General features: G+C 45.2%; 1 protein-coding gene and 1 long non-coding RNA gene across 9 annotated transcripts; one reads left to right on the plus strand and one right to left on the minus strand.

Annotated features, from left to right (window-relative positions):
* The first annotated feature begins 326 nt into the window (after window positions 1-326).
* On the plus strand, window positions 327-22,644 carry LOC147128721 (uncharacterized). Of its 2 annotated transcripts, XR_015082799.1 has the most exons (7): window positions 327-522; window positions 1,872-2,014; window positions 11,306-11,516; window positions 12,899-12,982; window positions 17,201-17,303; window positions 17,626-17,863; window positions 22,295-22,644. It is a non-coding gene; the product is annotated as an uncharacterized LOC147128721 (long non-coding RNA). The 2 variants fall into 2 exon arrangements; XR_015082800.1 differs by lacking the exon at window positions 11,306-11,516.
* On the minus strand, window positions 12,042-24,655 carry LOC147128722 (uncharacterized). 7 transcript variants are annotated; one of them, XM_086017718.1, is made up of 16 exons: window positions 24,324-24,655; window positions 20,974-21,047; window positions 19,688-20,704; window positions 19,380-19,520; window positions 19,134-19,307; window positions 18,936-19,009; window positions 18,665-18,832; window positions 17,995-18,085; window positions 17,775-17,856; window positions 17,619-17,681; window positions 17,195-17,282; window positions 16,608-16,679; window positions 16,405-16,491; window positions 15,766-15,917; window positions 15,369-15,474; window positions 12,042-12,433 (listed from the first exon to the last, which is right to left on the minus strand). In XM_086017718.1, the coding sequence occupies exons 3-16, from the start codon at window positions 20,664-20,666 to the stop codon at window positions 12,224-12,226; spliced, it is 2,487 nt and encodes an 828-aa protein (XP_085873844.1). In that variant the 5' UTR covers window positions 20,667-20,704; window positions 20,974-21,047; window positions 24,324-24,655; the 3' UTR covers window positions 12,042-12,223. The 7 variants fall into 7 exon arrangements, with proteins under 7 accessions (XP_085873844.1, XP_085873846.1, XP_085873845.1 ...); XM_086017720.1 differs by lacking the exon at window positions 20,974-21,047 and adding an exon at window positions 14,211-14,250 and having other exon boundaries at window positions 24,324-24,654; XM_086017719.1 differs by lacking the exon at window positions 24,324-24,655 and adding an exon at window positions 21,526-21,639.
* Between the last annotated feature and the right edge of the window lie 612 nt (window positions 24,656-25,267).

Genomic DNA, 25,267 nt, shown 5'->3' on the forward strand with positions numbered 1-25,267 from the left:
ATTTTGATTCTTTGATTGCTCTCGACCTTGATCTCGCTTGTTTGTCTTATCCAATCAGATTTCAGCGGGTCTGGACGTTGCCAGGTCAGGAGAAATCTGCCTCTGAAGACGTCAATAACGTTTTTAAATTGTATCAAAATTGATGTACAACGAAATCACATATTCAAAACACATTTAATAATAATAATTAAAAAAAAAGGCATTCCATCAACCTTGACACGATAGTTAAAACCATCACGTGACGAAAATTTAGAGTGACGTCACATCCACACAACCAATCACAAGTTGAGCTTCGAAGCTTTCTGTTGATTGGCTGACCGCCGATCCGCGCTAACTAACTGCACCTGCTGCAATCGGTGTATATATCGATTTGCTAACTCGTTTGTTTCGACTTCTAAGGTAAATTAACCTGTGGAAAAGGAATTATTTTTGGAAATTCAACCAATAAAACTCTACGACAGCTTTATTGGACCAAGTGGAGAAAGGATGCTTTGTTTTATCTTCAGTGAGTTCTCATTTTGGGTGAGTGTAGGCCTTTGGTTTTAAATGTCGGTTTTTTTCCACGGTTTGTATTTTACAGCAATAGATTAATATAAGTCTTATTATCTTTTATTAGAAGTGTGTACAATGTGCTGTTGTGCTTTATATCAGTGTTTTCCAAACTTTGTTCCTGTTCTTTCTTGTGACTCAAATTCACAACAATTAGAAGGACACATTATGCGTTTTCCCGCAGTTTAAAAACAATTCCTATGTCTCTTCATAACATATCTTTGCTATCCTTTTGTCAGGAAAAATCAAGAACTCCCAATTCCATGGTCAGTCACCTTGTCTCGTTTCAGCGGGATAAAAGAAAGACAGTTTCTTGCAATCAGCAACAAAACTGTATGCTGTAAACCTTGTCATACAGCAAAGAATGAAGCCAACACAACAACTCTAAATAGACTCATTTTTTCCCAAGTTTGAGAAAAATCAACACTAAAATACAGTGCAGTTTACTGTAGTTAAGTACTGTACTGCATTGGCGTTACAGTATTTTTTCAACAGTATTTCGACCATCTTTCTTATACTGTACTGTATTTTGTTCATATGCCTGTACTTTATAGTTTAGTTTTTGTTTAATAAAAGTTTGGGGGAAACTATTTTTTGGGGCATTATATTGCTTGTGTTGTTACACGTGTATTTTGTTAACATACTTGCACGTTCAGACAGGACATGTACTGTAGTCGTTTCCCACATAAGGAAATTCTGTTATAATGAAAGATTGAACAATGCAAATATGATTCCTTACTAGAGAATACTTACTGTAATATGTAGTCATTCTAAAGTGTCAGGGTGCGTCGGGAGGGCTTAAAATGATTATGTTAAAGAGGACACAAATGAATGAAAGCGTGGGCGTTGGCATCTGGCCGTCAGGTAACCCCGAGGACAAACCCCTTCAGGATAAATGGCGGCAATATTTTGGACGTAATCGCCTCGACGCGGTGAAAAGGTCGCCGTTTGTCACCGACGCGCTGAGTGTCTCTGTGAAATTTGCCAAGCGCAGTCCAACTCAAGGCCAAATCCTGCCTTTTAGCACTTGAATCATTGCGGGGTGTAACTGCAGTTCGGCTAGCCTTCCATTTGTCATTTCACAGCTAAGATGGGGGAAGCGCAAGTACTCGTGGAGAACAACAAGAAAAAAAAAAAAAAAAGTCTTGAACGACTTTGAGGAGTCCCGTAAACGCCACTGATGTCCTCCAGGACAAATGGTCACAAGCTCCGCGGTGGGCCGCTCTCCATTTGGAAGGCAGAGGCATCGACATTTTTCGGTTTAATGACGTGCATGTCGAGCGCGACGCGACTCAAATGGCGTTTTAACGGCGTGCTGTCAGTTTGCAGGAGCCAGCATGGAACAATTGGCCACCTGGGAAAATTAGGAGGAGGCGAGGACGCGTTGAAGAGGAGGAGGAGGACGAAGAGGGAACTGAGCTGAGGTGTGGACGGACTAATTGGGCCGAGGAGAAGCTGCCTTCAGGTAAACGACAGCGCATACTTGTTAGCACAGTGCTACCTTGACTTGAGTTTAATTTGTTCTGTGAAAAAGCGGAGAAAACGAGCTTTTTGCAAAAAGGAACATGTCAAGCAGAACAGTGACTCTGATGCTAATATCTTTTGCCTTTGTCTCACCTCAGAGTATAAAAAAAATCAAAAACAAGAGAGGAAAGGCTTTTAATGGCAAAACCATTATTGATTTACAAACATCTAACTCAGAAATGTGCCATGAGCAATGCTGACTCTCCGCATGGCTCGAGTTGAATATCAGTGGCTTTTTTACATGCCGTTTGCCATTCGCTCCATTAACGTGCTCATCTTTCCTCACAATCGCACTTTTTACTGCCTACCACGACACACATTGTTTATATCATACATATACAAATGACATGCTGGCTTTGAGTGTGAGGTGAGGTGTCTAAACTTGCCTGACTCCCAACGTGTTGGCGTTACGCTCCCTCGTAATCGACGAGGGAAGCCAAGATTCACCACCTAATCTTCACCTTCTGCTCAAAATCTCAAGTCCAAAGTGATGCAACACCGGCGCCATCTCAAGGGATCTGGTCGTCATTAAAAACCTCTTATGCCTTTTTTGTGCCCACCCGTTGGAAAACGTACTTGACGAGTAAACTGTCGCATTCCGTTTGACAAACCTGAACGTGCCCACTGCTGTGCAGGTGTTGTGTGACTGCAAGGCCTGCTCACAAATAGTTTAGCCATGTTGGCCATCCAACCTTCAATCTGCAGTCGAAAGTTTACAGGTGAACTGCGTTTGACCCGAAAACTTTTTGAATGTTCATCTGTTGAATGTTTCAGTACTTTTGGCACAAGTTACTCTGTAATGTGTAGCAAGAATTTGAAAATTCGCAACATGGGCTTGAGCGGTGTCGTCGTGGCAACAGAGGATGGAGGTCGGGAGAGGTTGCTCACGTTTCCACATGACGAGATTCAAATTTCCGCTGTTGAGCTCCCGCAACAATGCTGCCGACGTGTTATCATTTTCAACTCAACTTCGGAGAAAAAAAATCATTGCCTTTCACTGACTTTCTTTCTGTCTTGTCATATGCCAAACAATGCGTCAGTGGTTCCACTCTGATGTTTTTTTTTTTTTTTTAATTTCTATGAGGGTCACTAAATGCTGCTAGGGCTGTCACTGTTGAATATTTGTAGAGTTGATTATTCCATCTATTTAACAAGTAATCGGATAAAAATGTATTTTGCATTGAAGTTTATTGCATTTTCCTGATTATTAATTGATTGTTTTTTGTTGTCTAAACAAAATCAAACGACTATTAAGCAATATAACACTAGAGGAAATACTGATGTACTCGCCAACATTTTTGAAACCGAGGTACTTAGGTACAGATTATTGCGCAGAGTTACTAGTTTATATTACTACACTTCTGAGGCTGCTTCACGATCAATAAAAAAACGATACAGGTTATTCATACTAAAACTGCAAATGACAGCTATTTTCATAATCGATTTAAAGTGAATTTTTTTTCCCGCCATTTAGTCTGTAACAAGTCAGAAAATTGGCAAAAATGTTGATCGTTTTTTTTCCCAAAGTGAAAGCAGATGTTTGCTATTATTCCCCCCCCGCCGTGCCCCCCCTACCCGAAATAATAATCTGTATGCTGTCCTGAACAACTGCAGGAATCAGAATATGAAGTCAAGGGGTTTGGACAATTTTGGCTTAACCAATGGCTTGAAATAATTAATATGTGATCAAAATAGTTGATGAAATAGACGATGGGATTAGTCAATTAATCAATTAATTGTGATACCTTTAAATATAGTGTTGCTAAATTGGAATCACTGACTTTGCTTTTGTGAATTAGTTCCACTCTGCTTGCAGCCATGTTGTTAGTATGAGCAGCGCACATCAGGGATGCGCTTTGAACGACGGACGCTTAAAAAAAGAAATAAGTCGTCTGGACAAATAAACTCGATTAATGGGCCAGCCCTAAGTGGCAGGATGATAATGACTATTTAATGCAATAATCTCTAATCATGTCAAAGGTGTCCAGTGAATAAGCAGAAAAGTTTTTTTTTTTTTTTTTTTTTTTTTTATTCATTTGAGTGTTAAAGTGTTTCAAATCAATGTCTTTACTTTCTGCCACCCCTCTTAATAAAAGTCATTTGGCGCAGCACAGCAGGTCAGACTGCCTGCGAGGCTGAAAGTGAGGAAAATGTGATAAAAGTGTCTTCCAATCTCTCCGGCCTTCATCCCCGCCGGGTGCGCTGCAATTTCCACAGGAGATGGGAAAGTTGGAAGCAGCCGAGGTGAGCCGCTGAGGCGCAGAGGCCCGCTCTCTAAATGGAATAAATTACTGCGCACGTTTGCCACTCGGCTCCGCTTTCCTCTCTGCATTTGGCACACGCTGGACGGCCGCACTGCAGTGCTGCTCTGATCTGACCTGACCTGCAATGTACTTTTAACACGGGGGTGCGCCAACTTTTTAGCTCCGGGGAGCCCACAATAGCCTACCTAAAACGCCGTAGGCGTTAAACAGTTGCCCGTTTTCCAGAAAACACCACAAATGTTAGGAAAAACCTCATGGCGCACCACCCAACAAAAACCTCTCCCAAAATGTATACAGTACATTATACGGAAATAATGATCAGGTCTCAATTAACTCATCCATTTACTTACTCTGTGTATGTGCACCAATAACGGGTGGCTACACAGGTTAATTATGTACCTTCTGCCATCTAGTGGTGTACATAGCTCATGGCTTTCAAACTAACATTTTATTTTTTTTTTTTTAAAGAAAATTTGTAAAAAAAAATTGTAGTTAATTGATGAATTGATAACAATCGATTATGAAATTAACAAACAACTGTTTGGATAATCAATGTGAACATTTTTTAAATTACAATTCAAATACCTCAATCGCAGATTTTCACATATCGTGGGTTGGTCTGGAGCGTACCCTCAGCCATAAACAGCGTTTCACTTTATCTTTTTGCTTTCTTTTTTTTGCCTGCTGCTGAGGAGCAAAGCTAAGATGCAGCATCCTGAGTAACTTTCTAAAAGTTTCTCTTTTGAAAGCACAAAAAGTCCAGCGTTGCTATTTACTGCCTCCTGGCTGTTGTATGCATTTTTAATGCTGCACTCATTTCAATGCCGCTGGTGTTGATTCCAGCGCTAATATGCTAATGTGACGCCTTCGGCCAGCGTGGTATTGGCGCAGCGCCTGCGCGGGGTCAAGTCTCGCAGGGCCGCGTCACAAGATCACAGTTCAGGCTGGAGATCTGGAATTGAGAAGCGTTAACATCGCTTTGCTCATTACTTCCCTAATTAGCCCCAGTGGAAAACAGGAGGAAGGAGCGAGGCGCTTGTGGCTGACCACCTTGGAGCGTGTGTGCTGTACCTTCAGACCTTAGTATAGATGTCCAACAGCGGCAGGCGGAGGTCAACACAGTTTTAAAATCTTTCATGTCCTTTTAGCGGGTTTCCCCCCCCAAAAAAGTGGCATGGGACCTTTACACACGATTTTAACTGGGCAATTCTAGGGAAAGGCTTGCGTAAAAATTATTGCAGGACTCTGGTGAACGTAAATGCTCAGTAGGCTGCATTAAAGTTCCCACATGTCATGAAGTCAAAACTCTTGACTTAATTGAACTCACACCTGACGGGCAGATGCAAAAGGTCTCCCGGTGGTGAGGAGAACATTTGTATTCCAGCAGCTTGACGTTCCCCCGGTTTTCTTTTCAAAAGAATGAAAGATGACGTCTGCAGGGGCGAGCCGGGAGGAAGAGGAGGATGAAGGTCAGATGAATGAAGCCTTGTCAATCATTCAGTGTGCTGCTTGCACATACTCCTAATTAGGACAGACATGTTTCTTTGTTGCGCATGTCACAAGTGTCCGAAGTTGGAGTGGAGTCACCCGCTTCCTGCTTGCCCTGTTTGGATGTCACAGATGGCGTTTTTACCTGCGGCGTCCACCCGCTCTCGCCGCCATCGCGTCAGCGGCCGGCAGCCTCTTCTCAGGCGCCGGGGAGGCATTTTGTACTTGGGTCCAGCCGTGCAGCTCAAGCTGGCATCCGTTACATTTGATTGGCAGAATTGATGAATCGGAGGCGTGCCTGGACTTGATTGACATGTAAAAACAGGCGTGTGTCCCGTGTCAGCTCATGAAGATAGCGTGACAGCGTTTCTATTTGATTGACAGCTCAGTCAGGTGGTGTGTCTGAAGTCAGTTGTCATCCAAGCGGCGTGCTGCGTGCTTGTCTGCTGCCCAATCGCCTAATGGCCTTTGCCAAATGGAGGCGGTCACGCTAGCTGGCTGAAGCTCAATCTCGTAGAAATCTTTCAGTGTTTGAAAGGAGAAAACAATGGTCTACATATAATAAGCGAGAAAGCCTCTTGGACATATTTGCGTGTGCGGCGCGCACCTCCATACCTGCGTGCTGTGCGCTTTCCCAGAAGGCATTTGGGCTTTGAAGCCAGCATGTGATGTAACGCCGTCTCATCCCGACATAATCCGCATCTCGTCGGGGATCCCGCGCCAGTCTTCTGGCCTCCTTTTAGCGGCGGCTCGGGCTTTGCTGCGATTACAGGCGGGATGGGCCGCGGGCCGTGCTCGCCCCGTCTTAAAGCGAGATCAAAAGTGATTTTGCGGAGGCTGTGATGGGAACAGCCGGGCGGAAAGCCTTCCTGCTTCAAGATGTGAGGACTTATTCCAACTTTCATGGGGTGACCACACATTCGCCAGCCTCACTTACGGTATGCATGTATGTGCGCCCGCCAGTACATCAGGTGTCCCAAAATGTCCTCATTTGATATCCTATTTTGCCCCATCATGTCCCTTATGTTGTTCCACTTGTATTGCATTTTGTCCCAGTTTCCCACTAGGTCCCCTATTGGGGCCCATTTCATCCTGTCTTATCCTTCATTTCGTCCCATAGTGTCGCAGATTGTGTTCCACCATGTCCTCTTGTCTCATAATGTTCCAATTTGTCCAATACGTATGGTCTCATTATCCGCAATTTTGATGAGAGATTTTTTTTTTCCGACACACAAGTGCTACTGTGTACTAAGAACATTTACTAACTTACTTATTTTCACATGATCTGGAAAGAAAAAATGCTTCTTCTATTATTTATGTGAAAGATAAAGCAAGTCCATGCTGAGGAGAAAAACTTGGGAGGAAAGGGAAAAAAAAAAACCTTTAAAAGCTTGTCGAGTATCGGGGGAAATTAAGCAAATCCCAGAAGGGGAATAAAACAAAACAAAGCAAAGCTTGTTTTGTATAATGTTGTTGTCATTTGGAAATTGGATTTTTCTGGAAAAAAAAAAATATCACCGTCATGTCAAATAGTGCGCCCAAAACAAAAATGGCGGCAGTAAACACCAACAACACTTCACTGTTTTTCACGCTCGGTTAGATCGCCGCTCGTGTCATTGCTTGCAGCGCGCGCGCACACTTTTCGCAGCCACATACATAAAGATGGCACACGCAACGTCAACCTTGCCTGCAGTGATCGCTGACCACACACACACAGGAGTGAGTTATCACGTTAGAGATTTATTTCCTGTTTGCATTTTGGATCCATACATAAATGCTGCATGAGGACAAAACATTAGATAGGCTGCAGTTTTGCAGTAGGGGATGTTTCTTGGAGGTGTCCCTAATAAACTGACAAGCATTCGGAGGACTTGTGTAGCAAATCATTCACGGTAATAAATAGAAATGCCATTAATCAGTTCAACCCCCAATCAGTTCCCACCCTTGCCCTAAAAAATAATTGAATAGAAATATAGCACTGGTATTGTACTTTATGAAAGCATAGCAAGAAAGAATGCAAATATTTTTACCACGTTTTTCTTCAATTAAATGGACATTGTTCTGCTCCTTCTGGCCACCGTGGGGCAGTATGTACAGACAATACAATACAAATGAAAATGCAGAGCACATAGATGGTGTCAGCTGACAAAGACAAAGAATGACATTCAAACATTACGCCTCCAAAAACCTGGCAGATTTTGGGCAATTTTTCTCTTTGTTTTAAGTACGAAAGGACAACTTATTGTAAAACAATCTACGGTTGTGCCTGTAATTTGTATGAGTGCTGTAAGCGTTAAAGGACATCAAATTATAACTTCTTGATAATGTAATCAGAAGATTAATTAGTTATCAGGATTTCATTCTGCTAAATATCATTATCAGTCTCAGCCTAAAAAAAAATTACCCGTGGTCGGTCTCTCCTCTAATGGTGTGGAAGAGTGCTGCATCTTATTTCCGATTAAAAACAAAACGAAATAAGTTGTTGTGTCTGTTGGCTGAATTAGCACGTTAGCGGTGCAGCAGGTTAATTGCCAGCCTCCTTCCATCTGCTGCTGCTGAGTGTGTGTGCGGCAGAAGCTAAACATTATTTTGCAGACGCAGGCACACAGTCGTCACACGATGGGCGTCGTGCGTTTGCGATAAAAGGCAATGGCGTATTAAAGTCACATTTAGGTCAGTGACCCCGTGAGGGGGAAAACAGCTGTAGCGTATATGTTTCATATTGTACTCATCATCGTCACAACAACAACAACGGCTGAGCTGGACTCATTAAAAATGCATTAATGCGCACGCACGCTGCTGCTGCTGCAATTTTTTTTTTTTTGCTCACGGATGCTCGTGTTTTTGTTCGGAAATGTCACCAAAAAGTGCTTCAGTGACAGTTTGGCCTCGTTGCTTCTTTTGTTAAGTGGAGAAATAGTTTCCAAGATGATCCTTGCGACTTCTTCTGCGGTTTGTTACTGTGACAACAGTGGTGCCTGTTTGTTTGTGCACATTGATTTAAATTAAAAAAAAGAATAATAAATAAATAAATATGTGTATATATATGTATGTTTGTTTGTGTATGACGCCACTAGTACTTTTGATAGCTAAAATTTCAATTGAGATCCAATGAGATGGCAGCGTCTATGTTGTATGATAACATTTATGAGGCATCTTAACTGGTGAGGTTTGTCAGAATCACACATAAATAATAAATAAATGACAAAAAATAGCTTGTCACTCTTTAGAGAATATGTGAGAGTCAGTTTGCCTGTGACACAAATGCGAACAAAATTCTTGTCGCTTGACGTATGAGGTCGTGAAAGTGTGCAAACAATGGAGTGAATGAAGCCGTAAATGCAGGAACACGACAAAAGATCAAACTTGATGAATGTTTGCCGTGTTTGATTTCTGTTTGGTTGTGGAATCGGTCACCTTGGCAAGATCAACTCTCTTCTTTTCTTGCTGGTGATAAATTTGGCGGCGGACGCACCCCGTCAGCCTTTTCCGTTGACTTTGCCGTTTGTGTTGACGGCCCGCGGGAAGCGAAAGTGCACCCGGTTTGTTTGTTGTCATTCAGCGGTCAGCTCTGTCATTGAGGCAAAGTGGTGGCGACAAAGCGACAGCAGCAAAAGTACACCACAACAAGGATGACATCAATGTTAGGGCTCGGGAAAAAAAAGTCAACCCGAGTCAGATAAGTCAACGACCAAAATAGGTCAACAAATTGTGTTGCCCTGAAGCTTCGCCGCCGGCACCATGCACACACACTTTTCCGGTCGATATAAAACTCCATTGGTCTTTATTCAAATTCCTCATGACTCTTTCACTATTAGCGCCATCTATTGGTGGATAGCTGATACTACAGTCAAGCAACGAAATGTGAATCTATCCGATTAGTTGATGGATATCAAAAAGATTTGAGTGTGACTGCCCGAATCAACATGCTGGAATGTTTGGGTGGAACGGCACCAGTGGTACATGGCGTGAATGGCGAACGCCATGTGAAAAAAGCAACTGACATTCAACTCGAGCCTAGCGGTCAGTTAGTCGTTCGCAGTGTCTTTCAGTAGCTTTAAGTAGATTCAATTATGTTGCCATCAAAAGCCCTTCTTTGACTTTGTTATAGTTTGACGTATCACAAAACAAAATTACTTGACACTTATCACTTTTCACAAAAAAGCACATTTTGTCCGTTTTTTGGGGGTCCGAAACCGGTATTTTGGGTGAGACCAACCCATGTACTACTGCTGATCACTAAAGAATGTAAACAGGAGAAACAAAACAACTTTCTTTTGGTCGTCTCATGTGGGTCTTGAGAGATCCGTCAAAGCGCTCAAACATGGCTGACAGTGAATGAATGAGTGCATAGAAAATCTCTCTGAGCGCTGTCTAATAGCATAGTAGTGCTTCAGCGCCATCTTGTGGCATCTATGGGGAAATTAGGAGCATTTTTGAGGGAGTGGGGCCGTTACAATTTCAGTTATTTGCAGCAGTCCAGTTAATAGTTATGGATTACTGTCTTCTAATTTGACTCAAGATGCAGTATGATGGAACACAGGAATGATGAGGAGGAGGCTTGGCATGGAAAACTGAAACGGTCATCTCCGGGCTTTGCTGCAAAAACTTGATGTACTTCGTGTTTGACTTTTTTTGTATTTGATAAGGATTTAAACAGGCGAAAGAAGATTGATCGGCCAGGTAATTCCCAAAGTCTAAAAACATTGTTCATCCAGCGCGCCTCGCTTTCCTGTCAACCGCTGATGATGAAATATTGACAGCGCCTCTCGGCACGATTGCCTCGAGTAGATGGGGGGGAAAAAAGGAGAACGAGGACACGCACGCGCTGTAGAGCTCCATCTTGGAGACAAGACAGTTGAGCTTGGCACAGAATACCAAAGTTGAAGGAGGTATATTTTCTCAAAATCCCCATTGGCCGCTTGCTACGCTGCGTCTCCATGGCAACCGGCTTTATCTACTACACCTGGTGCTCTCAGGTGAATCACTGCCTGTGCGTGTGCGCGTGTAAACTTAAAAAAAAAAACATCAGAGGAGGAGGATGATGAAGCTGAGGAAGATGCCAGGAGTGAACCAATTAGAGCCTCCACCTTCTTGTTAGCCTCTCCAAATGTCAGGAGGGAGCTTTTTTGTGGGGGGGAATGAAAAGGACGACGAAAGGTTTTGAGACGTTAACATTTTCAAATGTCTTTTTGTCAACGCCACCGAAAAAAAAACTTTAAGCAGACAGATTTTACACTTCAGTGTCCAGCCGCAGTAGCACAGTTGATTGCTCACGCTACTGGTGGATTTTCAGCTAAACGTTTTTTTAATGAGTTCTTACCAGAAGTGGGAGAAAGTCCTTGAAGTTAAAAATAATAAATAAAAAAGACGCCAATTCAGTGGAACACACTGCAGCATATTGAGCCATTTTAATATCGTTGTTGCTCTAGCGCAGAGAGAAGGAATATCTTGTGGTTTGTATGCGTTGCTGCTCTGAGGTTAATGCGTGAAAGGCCACCAAGTTGCCACTGATCCAAGTTGGGCTGCCTTGGCGGAGGTCTGCATCGTGGCTTGTCCTAAGTGAGGCAGCAGGGGGCGCCGCTGTCCAAGTGAACTGGACACCATGATGGGTGAAGACCTCATCCGCTGGTTCTTCACGTGAGGACGACTCCATGGCGTGTTGCAACTTGTTCAGTCCACCGGGGAAAGGTACGAGGTGTATGAAAAGCCGTTTGAGCAGTTATTGCATAACCTTGAGGCCCAGGTACTGCTATGCTCACTAGTAAGACAATTCAGCACACTTTTTTTTTTTCCCACTTCTCTTTGCCAGTTCTGCACACCACCAGGACAACTAGGACATACTAGTAAGGGGAACGACATGTTTCGAGTGAGGCAAAATGTTGCACTTGTACAATTGTAGTCATCTCACACTTAATTGGTAGTAGTCCCAAGTGAACGTCAGCTAGCTGATGGTGATCAAAGATGTAAAAATAAATGCTCAAACAGTTTTCCTAACTAGTAGTAGGCCGATATGCATAGTTTTGGTTCACTAGTAACATCTACAGTCACAGTTCTACTAGTATGCTAAAATTGTCATAGTAGTGCACAAAAATGTCATAGTTGCGGGTTACAGGTAAGGTATAAATGTTTTACGATTAGGTACCAAGTGTGTACTAGTGCGTATGTGGATCTTAAGATGCATATCAGTAATTGCTTAAATGTGTTGAGCAGCTCTTAAAGGGACAGCGCGTCTTTTATTCCGTGTTGCATATTTTCAAAACCAACAATCACAAGCCGCCAAAACGAAGCGCCGGCAACAGTAAAACGTCGTCACAGTGCTCAATAAATAAGTTAACTTATTAAATAAACTTCCTTCCAGCAGAGTTCAAGTCGAGAGGATACGCGAGCCGCCGCCGTCATCTTCCTGTCGCACGCCGGGAAGCCGTCGGCTCGGCTCGGCCCGCCGTTGTCACACGGGAGGACTCGGAGGCGCGGGGGATTCGGGGGCGTCGGCGTTCAGGGCGGCACGGGATGTGTTGAGCCGGGCGGGGGGCGGAGCTTCTGTTTGCTTGCGGGTCGCCTAGTGGGTTCGGCTCTTCCGGGTGGGGGGGGCGAAGTACCTGTGGCTGAAACAAACAAAAAGCTTGAAAAAATCAGAAAACAGCTTGTTCCACTCCTAGAAAGTCACACTCTGCCCTTGTGTTTGGTTTATTCTCATGATCTTGCCATCTCCAACTAAGTAAAAATTAGAACATGTTTCTTTGAAAATGTATACTTTTTGCAGGTTAGGTCTTTTTCTCTTGAATACATTTTTTTTCAAAGGACTATTACAACTATATCCTCCGAAGAACATTTTCAGTCCACTGCAACTTGTCTCCAGTCGTTTTTTTTTTTCTTTTCTTCAAAAATAACATCTTCCCTCAAAACAACTTTTTGTTCCCACAGTATTAAATCAATTTTTCTGGTTCCTTTTTTTTTTTTTTTCTTTTAATGAAAGACATTTTCTTAAAATTACAACTTTGTTTTTGTATATTGCTATGACTTTGTAAAATGAACGTATTTTGCCTAATCCAACTTTTGTACATGCCAAGGTGAACGTTTGAGCCTCCAATGAAGAGTCAACTCCAACAGCACATCTTTTTCTGGTCTACACTCACACCTGGCGGACGCTTTAGGTACTCCACTCACCTACCTTCACTGCTGCTAGACGCTCAGAATGCATGACTGACGCTGTGTGTATGTGGCGAGGTTAGAGAGGACATGCAAAGTTGCGCGGTGACGGGCGAAGGACGTGTCCTCGTGCACGCTCATGCAATCGTGCACACTTGTGGAGGCGTTACCTTGTGGGGTGCCCTCCACTGACAGGTGTTGTCCCTGGGACTCATGCGAGCGTTCCTTAATCACAAATCATTCTACAGTGGAACCTCTTTTTTTCATATGCCCTAGTTTTTGTTGGATTCAGTTTTTGATGACTTTTATTCATCTAAATATTGTCCTGGCTCAGTTTTCGTACAAATCAAACACATGGCTTAGCCCTTCTCTTCCCCAGAATCGATGCACATTCATCATCATTCAAAGTATGTTTCAAAAGAGTTGAACAGACAGCAAAGCGGATCCCACAATGCAACACTCGGGCAACATTGGTGTAACAATCCTGTCCAAAATCAGACCTACAAAATAAAATAATGCAGTGTAATAGTTTGGCCACACTTTCTTTGGCTCCATGGTAACTTATCTTAACAGCCGCAATCAATAAAGAGAAAATAGTTTGAGTGCAACTGCTAAATAAACCACCACAGGGTGAAAGACAGTGTGGTGAAACTGGTTATTACAACGTTGTGTTTTTAGTTTGAAAGGTTTAATTTTGACAGGATGTTAGACCAATGTTGCAGAGCAGACCAGGAGGCCTTTTTTTTTTCTCGACCATACCCCATTAAGAGTCTTGAAGTGAAATGTTCCTTTATCCACTTCATTAGTCAGTTCTATTTATTCACACTGTTTTTGGAAGTAAAGCCCTAACCTTTCTTTCGATAAAATGTTTTATTTTGTTAACATTTTGGAATATCCAGAGCAGATTAATTGGATTTACATTCTTAAGGGAAATACTGCTTTGGATTTTGTACGATTTGGTTCAAGTCAGACTTTAATCATAACAACCAAGGTTCCACTGCATAAGGATTTTTGTCATCCTAAAAAGCCGACTATATAAAAATGTATATGCTCAACTTTATTATGTATAGCTACTATCGTGATTCGTGAGTCTGGAATGACAGAATGTTTCCCAATGGAGCGAATCGTTCACTCATTCCCGACTGGCTAATCACTACGACAAGATTCTTCTTTTAGCTGGTGCGGTACATACTGAGGGGTGCGATGTGGTGCGGAGGAGTTTGCAAACCGTACCAGGGCGTGTCGCTGAAGTACAGCACGAGTGTTTCCACTCCTGGTGGAGGTCGAGGTGAAGAGGGAGGGAGGGAGAGAGGGAGAGGACAGAGCCAGGCGGAAGGACACAAGATGAGATGGACCGATCAGTGTTATCAAAGTGGACTGAGGTGCAAGCATCAAAACGTGCCCGAGACGCCTCTTTCCTCGTCATCTTGCCTAATGTAGACTCATTAATAAATGAAATTAACCTTCATGAGCTCATTCATATTTCACTCGTTTAATATTCTAGCAGCTTCGTGCCGACGGGGACGCCATTTTAGCTCCACTTTAAATGTTTTAAGCTGTTTTTTCCGCTGCTGCAAAAGGTCCACTGCAGATGTTTTCATCCAATTGAATCATTTTTGGGGCTTGGGATTTGTGGAGCAATTTGTGTCTTTTTAAGGCTACATAGGAACATTTACTTTTGAATGTCTTGTATGCAAATACAATGATACCTTGACTTATAAGTTGAATATTTTCGGTGACCAAGTAACTCATTTTTTCATACATCAAATCAATTTTCCTCATTGAAATGAATTAAAATGGCGTGAATCCGTTCCAGCCGTTTCAATAAAGTAAAATAGTCATGTAATGTATATATTAAAACAAATGCCCCATGAACATAATAAAAGGTCACATAAAGAAATAAACTGTTTACTGTACATACTGTTGCAGCCGTGTTTTGGCTGTGTGCCTTTAAGGGGCGCGGCCTAGTGAGTGAGTGATATCAGGAGCTGGAGTCAGTCAGGTTAGCTGGTTAGTCTGCGTGCGAGTGTCTGAGCACGAGTTGTGGCCTACAGCAGCTTCTTGTCAGTGTTGTCATTTTGTATTTGTCCCGTTCTATAAACTGCTTTACAGGTCCATCTATTCAATTCCCATTTCTGAAAATGTCTGCAAGAATTTTGTGGAATTGTGACATTACAATGGGGCCAATTAATGTGAGTGACCAGCCACACGCTGTCTCGCTCTCTGCCATTTTACAATTGCTTGCCACAGACATTTTAAGAAGCCTGGGAACTGCTTTGAATTGTCCAAAAAATGCTTCATGTGTCTCAGAGGTTAAAAGCCACTTAGTCAGCAGGTATGGTGGGGTGGGGGGGGGAGGGGGGGGCGCTCCTTGAAAGAGGTGCCACTCACTTTTTCTAGCGAGGTGGGAGGGGATGCTGGGTTTGGGCTTCCCGCCGTAAGGTCTGGAGCGTTGGTACTGCCAGGGTGGAGAGAGGAAGGCGGATGGAGGGAAAGCCTGAGGAAGGTGGGCAAAACAAAGGTGGGTGAGGTGAGGTGAGGGGTGGGGGCGTGGTCAAGAGAAGAACAAATACTGTCCAAATTTGCAACCAGGCTGCTCAAAGAGACATTGGCATGATTATCAGAGTGGTAAAGTTCATTTTGAAAATCAATGTAACGGTGAGTTGGATTTGTAAACTTTTGTTTCCATTCCAGTTCATTAGAGTATTACTTTACGTGAAAACCAGTTTGTGGCCACAGAAAATGTAGGGGGGGGTCTGCTGGGACATCATTACTATGCATGTTACACCTTATGTGCGCGTGTACCGTGCGCTCCCTCCAAGGCGTCTGCGAAGCAACGTTCTCGCCCGCTGGCTGCACCCCGCTCGTCTGTGTGTGTTGCTCAGTCTTTTGCGACCTGTCTGTTGGGCAGCGGCACCTGCTGGTTGCCGGGGCCACAGCCTGCGTGCGCACACAAAAATCCAGTCTTAGAAAAGCATAATTCAAAGCAGGCTTTGCTCTTCTAAATCAAGCCATTGTTTCCACTCCACAAACGCTGTGGGCGTGTCCGCTTAAGGCGCTAAAACCATCCTTGATCCAAAATCACTTTAAAATGTATTCTACTTTGTCTACATGTGCATAAGCCCCCAAAATATTGCCTTAAAGCCACCAGTGGTTGAAATATATCCCACTATTCACTTCAACCCGTCTTGAACCATGTGCTTAAATACTGGAATACAAATTGTATGTAAAAAAAACAAAACAGTAAACGTTTTTCAATAATACTCATAACTCCAACAACCGAAGACAAATTCCTTTGCGTTTAATGTATCTGGCCCGATTTACTTTATTTTTTAAATTCCCCCTCAAAATTCCGACTCGTGACCTCTTGGGTGAAAAGGGTCAAAGCTTAAAAAAGGCCTGCTGTGAGTGGAGAATCCAAACTGACCAGCTGGAGGGTGAGCTGCGAGATGATCTGCTCTTTGCTCCTCAGATCCGCTTTGAGCTGCTGCACCTCCTGCAGGAGAGCCTCCACCTGCACAAGCACAAAAGCAGTTTGGCAACAGGCGCTCCGGCAACACAACTAACGCGCCGACGTCTTCCTTGCCAAAGTTACTCGTGTGCTTTGCGCGTGTTGAAAAGCCCGCTGACCTGTGATTGCTCGCCGTCGTCTTCGGGACTGAGCGTGTCGGTGGTCAGAGTGTCGTCGTCCGTGTCGTCCTCCTAAACGAGAGATGAAACCAGTCGCTCGCAACCGCTACACTGCAGCACGTCAGTGTCGTGCGGATAAATTAAAACCTCGCATCCTAAAAGCGTTACTTTGGTGGCAAGCAAATGCGTTGGAGGGAGTTAAGAAGCTTCATTTACACAAAAGCAGTGCTTTGCTGCCATCTTGTGTCATCTTAAGCAAGTATAAACCTTTTAGGTGGGGCATCAAAGTTTTTTGTCATTCGCAGCAAGGCTCGCTCCCTTGAGCAGGGGGACATTAGCCCTGTAGAGTGGGCCGACAGCCTGCAAATGATTGGCGGCCATTTTAGTGGCTTTTCTTTTTCAAATCCCCAAATTCTTGTAGTAGTGAGAAACCACCAATTCGCATTTTCTGCAAGAAAATGGGAGTTGGAGAAAAAAAAAAAAGTTTAAAAGTATTTATAAAAATGTTAAAAAAAAATAGGGTTTACAAACTGTGGATTAAACGAGAGTGTACAGAGATGGCTAAATGCGTATGCTTGTGCTCTCACCTGCAGCAAAAACCTTCGGAGGAGTTCCAGCTGTGACCGCAGCGCGCCAAAGTCTTCAGCCAGGTCCTCTACGTCCACACCGGGAGTCCTGAGGGGGCGGAGCCAGCTGGTAAGCAACTTAAGTGATTCTGTAAATTATTCGTTGTGTATTTCAAGCAACCGCATTGCTCTGCTAACTTTACGGCAACAAAAATGGCAAATGGTGACTTTTGGCCGTCTCTTGGTCTTTCTGTACTGTAGTGCCCCCAGGTGGCCAAGGCACACACATCAGAAGGAGCAACATTGTCCATGGGTGGACTAATAGCATAGCCGTTCATTTCAATGGGACATAGGATTTATTCTGCCATCGTTTTGGACACATTAACTCTTCCGCTTTTGTCTAACTTCAAACTTGATCTCATGTTCTTGTATTTATTGTTTTCACCTTTGAGGAGCGAGGTCTCCGTCCAGGCCGGCGTCGTCCCTGTCGTCGTAGCATCCCGCCTCCCTGACGGACGGCATCGCACAGGAGTCTCTTGTTACCACGACAACCAGAGTGGACCCTCACTCACGCAATCGGGGAGAAAAAAAAGTAACCGACCTATCGTCGCTGTGGACGTCCTGTGTCCCCCAGCAGAGCTGCCGCCTCCTCCACTCGGCCATGTGGGACGTCCCGTCTCCATCTGCCGGGTGAGCGACACTCGCTTGTATTCATATTTTCAAGAAACGGCCCCCAATCGGAGGCTTTAAAACCAAACGCTCGCATAGTAGGCAAATGCTTCTGTCTGATAGTCGACTGCTTCGTGTTGATGTTTGCGCACCGGTGTGGAGTGAAATGTCGTCAGGAAAGTCTCCGTCAAGCATGAGGTCGTCGTCGTCCAAATCACAAGAGTCCACATTGGTCAGGGCGTCCTGAGGGGGAATTAAAAAAAACAAAACACAACAATCATAAGATTTTTGCATATTTGGTCGTTTCAATACAGAGGTTAGCAGGGGTTTCACTCAAGGCTCACATTTGATTTTGAAAATGGCCACATGGGCCGGCTCATTTGCAGAGGAGCTAAAAATAAATACATTGTCAAAGGTGTAAAAGGGTATATTTGAGTCACTAAGTCATCGCAAAAGAATAATCTTCAGATTATTTATACGTTTATCATTTAAAAAATCATTTTAAACATTTATAATAGATAAGATCAATAAGATTCTTACATTTGGATTGAATCACTGATAAACTAACATTTCATGCAAATTATGTATTTTTCAAATTGTTTGCCACCAATAGTTTATTGTATTACAATGATTTAGAATATCTTTTAAAATGTTCAGATCATTTTCTTTCAAATAGTGTTTCTCTTAATTTATAATAAACCAAGTTAACAATTATTTACAAATACAACAAATTAAATTTTACACATTTAAAAAAACAGTGGAAAGATGACAGCAATAATTCCAAAACGTAAAAAGAATCAGCATTTAGCCTGAGCGTCTTACACTGCTGTTGACGTCGGAGTCGAAGCTGCCGACACGGCCGGCGAGCCCGCAGTCCACCGAGGCGCGTGCGACGGCGCCCCCCAGTGGCTCCAGTCCCTCCTCGTCCCACATGTAGATGCCCCCGGAACCGCAGCTGTCCGACGGGGACAAGTCCAGGGATGAGCCGCCCTGGTGGGCCAAACAAAACAAAAAAATCCTCACTAATTAAAAAAAACAAAAAAACATTTTTTAAATGGGCATGATTGATTGAGAAATCAGTTTTGATGGGTACCTGCTCATGATAGTCAGACGGACTGGACCTGCTGTGGTGGGAGAATCTGGTCAGATGGTTCGGTCCGTCATCGCCTGATGACAAACAAAACAGAAGTGACTTTCAATCAAGTGCAATTTTTTTTTATAGTCTTAATCGTCAGACAGACAGGGAAAGATGCACAGGTGCAATCTTTTCAGACAAATAAGCCCAACCGACCGGCGAGCGTCCCGTGGGTCCAGTCCAAAGCGTTGTCCAGGAAGTGCAGTTCCGTCGCCACGGCAACGCCATTCGCCGCCAACCGCCGCTCACAGAAGCCAGCGCACGATGGGTCCAGGCCGGAGTCGTCTTCGTCGTTCTTGGCGAGGAGGATGATGCCCGGGCCTCCGTTTGCTAAGAGACGAGAAGGCCCGTGAGGAGGTGCCGCTTGGGAACCGTCCGACCGGCGAGCCGTCCGGTCCTCACCCAGGTCGTCAAAGTCGTCCATGTACTCCTGACTGTCGCGGTTGTGGTCCACGGATGAGCCGGACGACAGGGACATGTCCTCCAGAGTCTCCCCTGGGACGGAAGGCTCGCCCTGGGACGCCGCGGTCTCGGAAGTGCGCTCTGCAGAAAGGACCGCAACTTTTGGAAGGTAGACTTTCAAGAAATGAGGAATAACGGGCCATCACCTGGACTGTGTGCGCACTGCAGCCAAATATTGACGCCAATATTCAATATCATTCTTACCTACTCTTACTTGTACAGTGTTGAATTGAAACGTTTGATCTCACCTGGACTGCTTCCTGTGGAGGACGGCGTCCGCGCTGCTGAGGTTTTGGCTCTCGCTTGGCTCCCTTCCGCCGCAACGGTGCGGGCCTGCTTGGCGAGTGACGGCCGCGATAGCTTATAGCTGATGCTGCTACCTTTGGGGGCCGGAAGGAGGGACTTCTTCACCCCGCCCGGACCAGTGGGACCCTCGACGGGCCCGGCTTGGACACAGGAAGCACTGGACTGTTTGTGACCCGGCTTGGTGCTGAGGGACGGTGCCGAGGCGGAAGACGCCGGAGACGCGCAGCTCTGGACCGCCAGGCTACGTGGGCGGAGCCCGTCGCCTTTGCTGAGGCGCGAGGGCGGCACTGATCCGAGGTTGCCGGTGGAGCGCGAGCGGGCGGCCGGCGGTGAAGAAACACATCCGGGCCCGAGACTAGGACTCAAAGTGCGACCTGAGAGAGTGGACCGCTGAGGGGGTCGCAGTTTGGATCCAGAAAGACCCTGAAGGTTCTGTTTGGACCCAGTTAGCCCCGATTTGGAAATGGGAAGTCTGTTTTTAGGGACAGTAAGTCCAGTCTTGGGGACAGGAAGTCCGGTGCATTTAGGGACAGGAAGTCCGGTGCATTTAGGGACAGGAAGTCCAGTTTTATAAACAGGAAGTGGTTTGGCCAACGTCCTCGGGTCCACAGCAGACCTCTGCGGATGAGTGTCCTGGTGGGCGGTATCATTGCGATCGGCTGCATCCATCACTTCGCCGTCTTTCCTCCATTTGGCGGAGTATTCGGCGGGCGTGCGGATGGTTCCGAGCCGTCTGGCCGAGGGCGCCGGTTCGTTGGCGGTGCCGGTACCCACCGCGGGCCCGGGGTGGTGGTAGAAGCCGTTGGGCAGGCGGCTGGTGCGGAAGGCATGCGAGGCGGCGGCGGCGGCGGCGGCCGGGGTCGGGCACGAGCCAAATTTGGGCAATCTGGACACCGGGGTGGGCATGGCGGGGGCGGACATCAGACGACGACGACAACGTGGTTCAGGAAGACGAGGAGCTGAGGGCCAAACAAAAGACGGCGGCGATAAGATGTCAGCCTTTGTTAATTATTCACCACTTCACACCGCAGCGGGTATGTTTTGTTTTTCTAGCATACAGTGAAGTGTGGTTCCAATCTGCCATAGAGAGACCAGAAAATGCTTTCCAGTTCGACAAGTTATACTTCGCTTTGGAAGAAAAAGTCAACGTTCAAGACCAATAAAATACATGGTTTTTAATTTGAGCCACTGGAGGGCGCACGTGTGTCAACGCTGCCAAGCTTTGTACCTGGGTTTGAATTTGAGTCCTGAAAACCCCTGCCGCAAGACCACAGCCGCCTTCACCAACAGAGTGAAGCTCTCCTGCACCAATAGACAATCTTTAGCGAGGCTTCCTGATGGGCTGCAGCCTTGTGACACACGCCTCTGTGTGTTGTGTAAACACAGACGCGTCACAAAAGGGCCGCCGGTGTGAACCGTCAGACGGACACACCCTGGAACGCACACGGCATGCGCGGCCCCAGGCGGGGGAGAGGCCAAACAGGACGCCGGCTGTGTTCCCCCAGGTTCCATTGGTCGATGATTCCCATTTGAAACCACGTCCCCCTTTTAACTTCAGCTCAAGCGAAACTTCGACAAAAGACAAATAAAACCATAGTGACAAACTATAGATAACACGAAAGTGAATCTTCACCCGAACGCACACTTTGACGGCGTGTCATAAATATGATTGAGTCGGTCGCTCTTGTTGAAATCACGTTTCCTGTTGCTTAAATGAAAGCCAAGAGTCTCGTAAAAATACGATTTACTGGCTCGAACGCAATCAGAAAACAAAGTTTACCTCCAAAGGCCCAGAAAGTGTTCCGCAAAGGTGACGCCAAACTGAAGGGACGTCCGCTTGAAGGCAATTTGCCGGTGGCTAACACAACCAAAACGCTTAGCGGCTAGCGAGCATCTGATCTCAAGTGCTGAGGAGGAAGATGACGACGGTGATGATAAGCGCCGCTTTTATCGAAGCTTCATGAGCTCCCCGGGGAGGAAAAGGAGTCATCTGATAGAAGGTGCACTTACGTAAGAGCAGCCGCAATCCACACGTGCTCCTGCTCCCAATTACAACGGCCATCCAATTTCAAGCAACACAAGTTTCCTCACAGTCTGTTTGACAAAGTACAATATCATTAAGTGCTACTTTGTAAAGAAACACATTTCAAATCAAATTGGACTGCTTTCATTGCATTTCTATTCATTTCAATGTGACACTGAACCAATTCAACAAATTCTCAATGCACTAGTCTATATAAAAATCCCTTGATAGTGTTTGTTTTTTTGAGGGGGGATATTTGATTTATCAAATATCACTATATGGATGACTCTTGTGCTGAAACGATTAATTGAATACTCCTTAATCACAATAGAGGGATGCTTATTTATATAGTGGACTATATAATTGACTTAGCAGTGAAATGAAAAATAGTTTTGGAACTCTACTTGGGCCAACGTACAGCATCAACTATTGTAATAAATATTCAACAAATCAATCCAAGGTAACATATTATCCAACACGACATGTTGATTTGCCTCTTTATCCCTCTCTCCTTGCTCTTCCTCAGTGAGGTCACATGGTTGCTACTCAGCATACATCAACAATGTCTTCATGCTCCATTTGTCCAGCCAGCCAGCTGAAAACAATCCGAAGGCCCAATGCATCACGTCGCTTGGACTGCAAGCGCAGAGAAAAGTGGGAGGAGCTTCCAGCAGAAGCGAGATCGTACACACGGTTGGCATGATAACCATTACAACCTGGACACCTGTCTTCGTGAGCAAGCACCTTCTGAACCTTACCGTTGCTGTACCTCCACATCACCGATAACATGAGCTCAAAGGTGCGCTGATAAGCGGAGCAAGCTATTGAAATGCGATTGGACGAACGACTCGAGTGGGCGGGGCCACCGCAACGAGGCCGGGGGGGGGGGGGGGGGCGAGCGAGCGAACTTATTTGGTCGGTGAAAGCGTTAATCAATGTCGACTATCTTCACCGTCGCGTCCACCACAAAATCGACTCGATTTTTTTGGCTATTTCAGACAGGGCTCTCGTCCCTTAATCCCAACAAATAGCAAAAGTTCACAAATTGACCACTCCCATGAAAAAATGTTTCAAATTCCCTGGATGGCGGCAAAGCAATATTTTAGTCCGAATTGAAAAGTGCAATGAAAAAGGCGATTCGGGAGTAGGGAATGGCGACGAGAACATGAGCGCCGGCGTCATGGCAACCTGGCACAGGACAACTTCTCTGTTGTATTGAGAAGGCTTCAACTTGGGGGGCGGGGGGGGGTTTGTTGATGCCCGCCGGCAGCACCAGTGATGCACAACAAAGACGCTGTGTCTCCTCACAGCGCCGCAGGTCCAAACACCTGGCTTCTGATGGCCCGACAACAGGGAAGCAACCAACCGCCTGACGCCGGCCGCTTTCTGTTTACGTCGCATCCACAAGCTGCCGTGCTTGTGTTTCTTTGAGTTCCGCTAACGTGCAGCATTTTACGAGCGCGTCTTATTTTCCAGACAATGCTTTGCCATTCATTACACTCGTTACATAAATGATGCATCAAGGCGAGCTTAACACAAGGAATATATTTTCCTCCCCTTGTCTATTATTAGGCTGTATGACAAATATAACATTTAATCACAGTCACATTTGATAAGCCTAAAACCACAGAAGACTTTTGAAAGAACCGATACAACAGTCTGGCCTACTGGAAATAGGAAAGTGTGACATTTGGCTGTGCTGAAACACTTCTAACATGAATGCGAGTGATGTGCTGTGCTCCTGTTCAGAAGTCGTCGACTTTTTGGCCAACAGCCCCCAGCATTTACGCGCATGTCACATCCCTTGCATGGGTTACGTTTGCAGTAAGACTAATTCTATATAATACTATGGTGACTTTGATTTCCATCAATTTAAAGCGATACTACTCAGCATTTATGACCACTTGGCTAGAACCGGGTTCTAATCCAAAGCATTGCTTGGCCTTTAAATTGGATCATGTCTGATGGAAACATTTAATATAAACAATAGTGGGTGTTGTCAAACATGTCGTGATGAAACCGGTTCTGATTCAAACGTCACTTGTAATTGTTTTGGGTTTTTTTTCCTTTCAAATGACACGTGACAACCGTGTTAACATTTCCACAGGAAGCAAGCTTTTCTTGTGTGTGTGTTTTTTTTTAATTGTCAACCCTGATAGCCGTGCGCTCTTAATACCGAATTCTTCTGTCAGCACATCTGATGAACCTGCTTCTGGTCCAAAAGATCACTTCCATGCGTTTCATTTGAATTATGTTTGGCATAAACGACGTGATCATTGCTACGAGGACGCTTGTATTGTGTCAAACATGAGCCCCATTCCGAACTCCGTTGACTTTTTGGGCCAGTTAAAGGTTCCATCGCCGCTTGAGCGACTTGGCGCCTCTCAACCGTGACATGTACCGGATGAGCCCTGTCAAGGATGGGCTGCATGTCAATCGGCATGTATGTCAATCATCACACATGTACAGGGAAAAAAAACACAAACAAAAAAAACATTCTGAGTGTGATGCGGGCCGTGGGGATGTGTGTGTGTGGGGGGGGGGGGGGGGCTCACCTGTGGTCAGCGGGCAGCATCGGGCGTGAAAATGCGGAAATGGCGGCGCGGAAGACGACGGGATCGCCTTGCTTCCAGAGACGCGACGAAGGCGGCGGGCAAGCGGCCGTGTGACGTCACACGTCTGCGGTGCTCCGCGATGAGGACAAAGCAGGTGAGCTTGCGGCGGAGGCCGTCCGGTTTCATTTCACGAAGGCTTTACGTCACATCGCCGCCCAGCTGTCTGCTGAATCATCCGCGCACACGCACGCGCAAACTCGCACTTGTGCGCATGCCCGCTGAACATCTGACGGTGACGTCACCCGAGCCGACAGCGCGCCTGGTTTACCGCGCCGGAAGTGAGTGCATTTCACATCAAAAGAACACAGAAAGAGCGAAAGGAACTTTTCTCCATCCACCACCATCATGATCAACATTAAAAGCGTACTAGGCACCAAAGACAAGACAATAGTATAACGTGTAGTGTGAGATTTAATTCCGTTTCGTCACGCTGCGCTATGTGCATTGTTCAATATTCTCTCACTTGTGGTCATCTTCAGTTGCTCAATGATGCGCTCTGTACTTCTGTCCATGTGCTAAATGTATGTTTTGTTCTAGTGTCTTGATGACTGTAGTACTCGAGTGGCTCCAAATTCCTCTTGCGTTGTTAACTTACTTTGCCAATAAATAAAAAAATGCGCATTATAATTTCTTGCGCTATCACCTTCTGAATGGAAGATGTGCTACTTAGTCTCAGGGTGAGTTTGATATGTAAACTTCTTTGGATGAAGTAATAATGATCTTGAGGTGGTGTGCCGTGGTGCTTTGCCCACTCGGGGGCAGCATCGTGCACAGCTCCAGGATTGTTTCCCTCCACCTGTGTTAGAGGAGGGCTGAGAAAATAGGGGTGTGTGTATGTATATGAAATGAAATGCTGGAGGGGCCTAAGTGGGGCTCCACAGATT

Source organism: Filicampus tigris, chromosome 19 (genome assembly GCF_054856515.1).
Source record: "Filicampus tigris isolate MCC_2025a chromosome 19, RoL_Ftig_1.0, whole genome shotgun sequence".
Classification (NCBI taxonomy): domain Eukaryota; kingdom Metazoa; phylum Chordata; class Actinopteri; order Syngnathiformes; family Syngnathidae; genus Filicampus; species Filicampus tigris.

What these genes read in the sequence shown, in the direction of transcription:
- LOC147128722 (XM_086017718.1), bottom strand. Translation starts at nt 20,666, where the DNA reads ATGTCCGCCCCCGCCATGCCCACCCCGGTGTCCAGATTGCCCAAATTT. An exon ending in CGTCTGACTATCATGAGCAG is followed by an intron (nt 18,833 to 18,935) that starts GTACCCATCAAA and finishes TTGGCCCACCAG; the next exon opens with GGCGGCTCATCCCTGGACTT. An exon ending in CTCCCACCTCGCTAGAAAAA is followed by an intron (nt 12,434 to 15,368) that starts GTGAGTGGCACC and finishes TGTTTGTTTCAG; the next exon opens with CCACAGGTACTTCGCCCCCC.